The 6,000-nt window shown below is 39.7% G+C and overlaps 1 protein-coding gene across 1 annotated transcript; it reads right to left on the bottom strand.

Annotated features, from left to right (window-relative positions):
• Positions 1–1,952: 1,952 nt before the first annotated feature.
• On the bottom strand, positions 1,953–4,286 carry LOC132206799 (cysteinyl leukotriene receptor 1-like). The gene is made up of 2 exons (XM_059641845.1): positions 3,639–4,286; positions 1,953–2,171 (listed from the first exon to the last, which is right to left on the bottom strand). The coding sequence occupies exons 1-2, from the start codon at positions 4,284–4,286 to the stop codon at positions 1,953–1,955; spliced, it is 867 nt and encodes a 288-aa protein (XP_059497828.1).
• Positions 4,287–6,000: the final 1,714 nt, after the last annotated feature.

The raw sequence follows: 6,000 nt of genomic DNA, 5'->3' as shown, positions 1-6,000 counted from the left end.
GAACAACTCTTTGTTAACCATGCTGTCTGCATGTGATGCAAACCTCAAAGAATTACGCAGCAAAATCCTGGCCTATCTTATCTGCATTACCACACAGGCACCACTTTAATTGAATAATTCCTGCTCTAATTCATTTTACAAAAAAAATACTCCACATTCATCCCATTTGAAGTTCATCTCCGTTATTTTCAGCTCATTGATCCATTTGAATAAGACTGCTTGGTGATCTGAGAATAACATTTTTCCTGTCTACTCAGCTTGCAATTTTGGTGTCATCTGAAAACGTATTCACAGTGCCTTCTATATTCTCATTCAAATAACACCGCTGGTAACAGTCCTCCAGTCTGAAATGACGACGCTCCATCACCACTGTCTGCCTCCTGTTAAGCCAATTTTATATCCAGTTGGTAAGCCAACCTGAAATCCCATATGATCTATCTTCCCGAATTAGTCTACCATATGAAACGTTTTCAAACTCTTCACTAACGTCCAAGTAAATAAGGCCTAGAGTCTGCCCTTATCAATCAATATAGCTACTTCCTCAAAAAAAGTCAACAAAGTTTGTCAGACATGATTTTCGTCGCGGAAAACCACATTCATTTCCCATAGTCAAACCTTATCTCTCCAAATGTGTATGAATGCTATCTTTAAGAAACACCTCCAACTACTCACCCACCACCAAGGACATACGCACATGAACATGTTGTGGTTCTATACAAGGGTTGGCACAGTATCTAATTGATGAGCACTGCTGCCTCACAGTGCCAGGGACCTGGGCTCGATTTCGTATCTGTAATTCCTTAGTTTCTCTTTCTTGACTAAAGCCAGCACCCAGTCATCTTTTATACATGGTGCATATATTTCTGCAATGGGTCCTGAATGTTTCAGTTGCTAAGGTTTATCTACATTTATATTTTCTGAGACCCCCAGTAGTCCCTCGTCTGTAATGTGAACTGTTTACAAAATATCAGTAACATCTTGTCGGCAGTCTCTAACTTCCATTTATTTCTCCACGTGAGAAAAGAACTGATGGGGAAAAAATCATTAAATATCTCTCCTAACTCATGGGATTCAAGGCAAAGGTGACCTCTTTCATCTTGAAGGGGCCATACTCTTTCTTTACTTGCCCTGTTGCTCATAATGTATTTATAGAATCTCTTTGGATTATCCTGAATCTTACTTGCCAGTGATGTCTCAGATGTCCTATTTGCTTTCCAGATTTCTCTCTTTTTATTGCCCCTACATTCTTGATGTGTTCAAGTGATTCGCTTGACACCAGTTCTCTATGTCTAATATTTGATCATTTTCTTCGCCTTGTATAGAACCTCAATATCTTTTATTTCACTCATTATCACCTAATCTTATCCAGGTTTACCTTTCAGTCTAACATAGACATAATTATTCAAAACGCTCATTGTCACACTTCTGAACGACCCCACTTCTCAGACGACGTTTATCTGCAAACAGTCTGTGCCAATCAATTCTTGAAAATGACTCTTGTATGCAGGTAAAATGTGGCATTGTCCAATTTTCTAAGCTGTCTGAACATATTTTTGTCTGAAATTCCTTATGTTTAAGGGAAGGCTTGTAGTGCAATCCCATCAAGGGGATCATTCCTTTCTCATTACTAATTTCAATTCACAGATTTTCACTTGAACATTTCTCAGAACTATTATCTCTAATTACAATGGCAATGTTTTCTTTCATGAAGAACACCACATACCCTCCTCTCTTCAGCCACGCATATATTCAGTTCCATACATTCTATCCTTACTATAGCACTTAACGGATGTAAAGTTGAACTGCCACTTCTGAATATCTCTCACCCAAGTTTCTGTAACATCTACAAGATCCCAATCACATCTTCCCCAACATTCCCTGAGATCATCAGCCGAACCTCTAAAACCTCCTTTCTTTAAAAAAAAGACGCAGGTTAATTCTTCAGAGATACGTCATTCTCTGACATTCGCTAGGTTCTCTTTTCGAATTACCTTGTTCTTTTCAAACACAAAACCATCGGTATTTGTCTTCCGATTAACACATCTGCTTCGTCTTGCATCACCTCCCAGTGGTCCCCAAAAATACTTTACAGTCTCCCTTAGTAGAAGGAGCAAACAGAACGAGCATCCCCTTTCGTAATCCTTCATTTTAACATCGTTATTTTCCCATTTCTGTTCACAAGCAAAAATGCACTTACACAGGCATTTACAAGTGCAAGGAATGCAACTAAATTTATCTAATCATGAGTGAAAGAATTTAACAAGCATGGGAGAAGAGGAAAGAGAGAGTCAGTGAAAACTGAAGGAACATTGCAACGTAGGAACTGAGCAAAATATAAGTCAGGATCAAGAGGATTATTGGAAGAAAATGAAAGATTGTATGGATCAAGAGAGTGCCAGAAACGTAAAATCGCGCAAGTGAAAACGTAAAAATGAAACTCAGCACAGTAGTACGCAATGAACGTGTTAGTGTTTGAATAACAAGTTAATATATAAATACAAAATTAAGAAAACAGGCAAAATGGTACCAATTATTACTGAACTCAAAGCAAAATTCGGCAGGTAATGGTTCAGTTATACAGAACATTGTAAAATCAGACGTAGAGTATTGTAAAAACATTTAACTTTCCTCCTTAAGGAAACTTATAAGCGTGATGAAATCAAATCAGAGATGATTTACTCAATTAACGTCTGCAATGTATGTTGGGAAATGTTGTACACACAAGGTACAATTACATCAAAGAAGTGAACTAATGTAAACGCAAACAATCTTGTGACTTGACATAGAGAATGTGAGAAACATACTTTATTTTATGAAGAAATGTATCGAACCAGAGACTCTGTCCAAAAATATATAATTTCCCTCTTGTGATAGCGACAGGGCTAGAATCTTGCACAGGATAATTTTGGAATTTTCCTTTGATAAAGCCTTGGGAAACTGAGACGTGGAATTCTTCTAAAAGTTAGTAGGCATTTTAAAATCAGGATACATAGGCATGTCGAATCGTCAGAACAATCATGATCTTATTCAAAGCAGGGGATGCACCATAGGGCACATGGTATATGCCTGCTCCTCATCCATGTGACCGGGTGTGCAAATGTATGTTTGTAAAAATGCAATGCAACATTATGCAAAATACGTGTGTAGCCTCGTAATTGAAAAATGAAATGTTAACTATGTTAAGACAGCTAAAATATTTCAATCTCTGAGGTTTAGTGCGGAGTTGTTGTGCCGAAGGGTCTGTTTCCACACTGTAGGGATTGTATGAAAACTGTAGGGCATGATGCATGAGGGAATTCACAGCAATCATTTGTCAAACAGGAGCAGAGTGGGGACAGAGCATATCAATGTCGGGGAGACTGTAGTGTTAGGCAGAGACATATCTGTTGAAGGAAGAGACAGCATAAAAATGCTGAATTGCGAAAATCTCCTGTGTGGTTCACCTTTTGAACATTATTTTCATTTATATTAGAATAAAGTCAGTTTGTTTGTTTATTAATCAACGCAATAATAAATGACAGGGGATATTTCATTGCATCCTTTAGTTGTTTTCTGAACTTAGACTGAGTTATCACGTAAATAAATGCGTTTGTGCAGCAACTTAAGTTCCGTAGCATGTATGCAATGTTTTCAAATACATAAGCAGATTGATCATCTAATAAATCATCAACATCGAAAAAATGTAAAACGTAGATGAACCACAGAAGTATAAAGCTACCGGATATTGTGAAGAGCAAAATGATAGACTTCCTTCTGCTCTCAGTTTCAGAGTCTCTCTTGCTGTTACACTTGAGTCGTTTGCGAATTCGACTGACCAATAAAATGTTACTGACTGTCACACCATTGAGAAATAGAATTAAACCAAATGGTATCAAAGGTGTTAAAATCTTTTCAAACTTCCGAAATCCAATCCATCTCGAGTCAGTAAAATAGCTTGGCTTATTAGAACAGCGCCAAGGTATGTTGTTGATTATCCTTCGAGGTTTAAACCTAAAGTATATTGGAATGTTTTTCAAACAGAGAAGTATCCCGGTTATTAGGAGGATCGCTGTGGCAGCTTTCTTTGTGCAATATTTGGATTTCAGCTTTGGGTAACAAATGGCAATGCATCGATCAAAAGTGAAAGCGACAGTGAACCAGACAGAACAGTCTGTGGCAGCACGGAGCAGTACATAGCGAACACTGCACACAGGAGTGATTTTCAGGAAATTTAATGGGAAATAATAATCATCAATTCGATTCAGTACGACCTCAGTGACGATGACGAGGAGATCTGCAGTTGCCATGGCCACGAGGTAGCAAGTGGTGCAGGCGGATAGTCCACATTTTCCCCGTGACAGGATGAGGACTGCAACTAAATTAACTGTAATCGAGATAAGCAAAATGCATTTCGTAATAGTTGAAAGACATTTTCTGTTCCTAAGCCATGATTAAGAATTTTACCTCCAGCAATATATGTGCTTGGTTACATCACCAAATTTAAAGAAGCGGAGGTGGAGTCAACTGTGAGAGATTGGAAAATTGTTTCATAGTTGCTGACTAGAATTCTCCATTTCTAAACAGTAAAGACTTTATTTCTGGTATATATATGTATACGTATTATAGGAGAGGATGAATAGACTCAGCAATGAACTCGGTCTGACTGAAATCGACACACTTCCAAGATGATTTATGACCATCTGGAAGAGCATGGCTTGATCAAATACAGTCAACACGGCTTTGTGAGGGGTAGGTCATTCCGTACAAACCTTATCGAGTTTTTTGAGGAGGTTACTAGAAAAGTTGATGAGGGTCGAGCTGTGGATGTGGTGTATATGGACTTCAGTAAGGCATTTGATAAGGTTCCCCATGGTAGGCTCATTCAGAAGGTCAGGAGGAATGGGATACAGGGGAACTTAGCTGCTTGGATACAGAATTGGCTGGCCAACAGAACGACTGAGGAGATTGAAGGATGGGTCAGCAAGTTTGCAGACGTCACAAAGGTCGGAGGTGTCATTGACAGTGTAGAGGACTGTTGTAGGCTGCAGAGGGACATTGACAGGATGCAGAGATGGGCTGAGAGGTGGCAGATGGAGTTCAACCTGGATAAATGCGAGGTGATGCATTTTGGAAGGTCGAATTTGAAAGCTGAGTACAGGATTAAGGATAGGATTCTTGGCAGCGTGGAGGAACAGAGGGATCTTGGTGTGCAGATACATAGATCCCTTAAAATGGCCACCCAAGTGGACAGGGTTGTTAAGAAAGCATATGGTGTTTTGGCTTTCATTAACAGGGGGATTGAGTTTAAGAGTCATGAGATCTTGTTGCAGCTCTATAAAACTTTGGTTAGAACGCACTTGGAATACTGCGTCCAGTTCTGGGCGCCCTATTATAGGAAAGATGTGGATGCTTTGGAGAGGGTTCAGAGGAGGTTTACCAGGATGCTGCCTGGACTGGAGGGCTTATCTTATGAAGAGAGTTTGACTGAGCTGGGTCTCTTTTCATTGGAGAAAAGGAGGAGGAGAGGGGACCTAATTGAGGTATACAAGATAATGAGAGGCATAGATAGAGTTGATAGCCAGAGACTATTTCCCAGGGCAGAAATGGCTAGCTCGAGGGGTCATAGTTTTAAGCTGGTTGGTGGAAAGTATAGAGGGGATGTCAGAGGCAGGTTCTTTACGCAGAGAGTTGTGAGAGCATGGAATGCGTTGCCAGCAGCAGTTGTGGAAGCAAAGTCATTGGGGTCATTTAAGAGACTGCTGGACATGTATATGGTCACAGAAATTTGAGGGAGCATGCATGAGGATCGATGGTCGGCACAACATTGTGGGCTGAAGGTCCTGTTCTGTGCTGTACTGTTCTATGTTCTATGTTCTATGATACATTTAAGGTGGCAGCCGATAAGAGATTACTCCTGTACAGAATGGCGACAGGTTGAATATGCATGAAAGAGCCATTGATTTTATTAAACCTTCCTGGGAAATTAATCACATCCAGTAGTATTGGCATGACCCTCTCACA

Source organism: Stegostoma tigrinum, chromosome 43, assembly GCF_030684315.1.
Source record: "Stegostoma tigrinum isolate sSteTig4 chromosome 43, sSteTig4.hap1, whole genome shotgun sequence".
NCBI lineage: Eukaryota > Metazoa > Chordata > Chondrichthyes > Orectolobiformes > Stegostomatidae > Stegostoma > Stegostoma tigrinum.
Note: the sequence above shows the minus strand (reverse complement) of the source record. Positions and strands in the feature narration are given on the sequence as shown.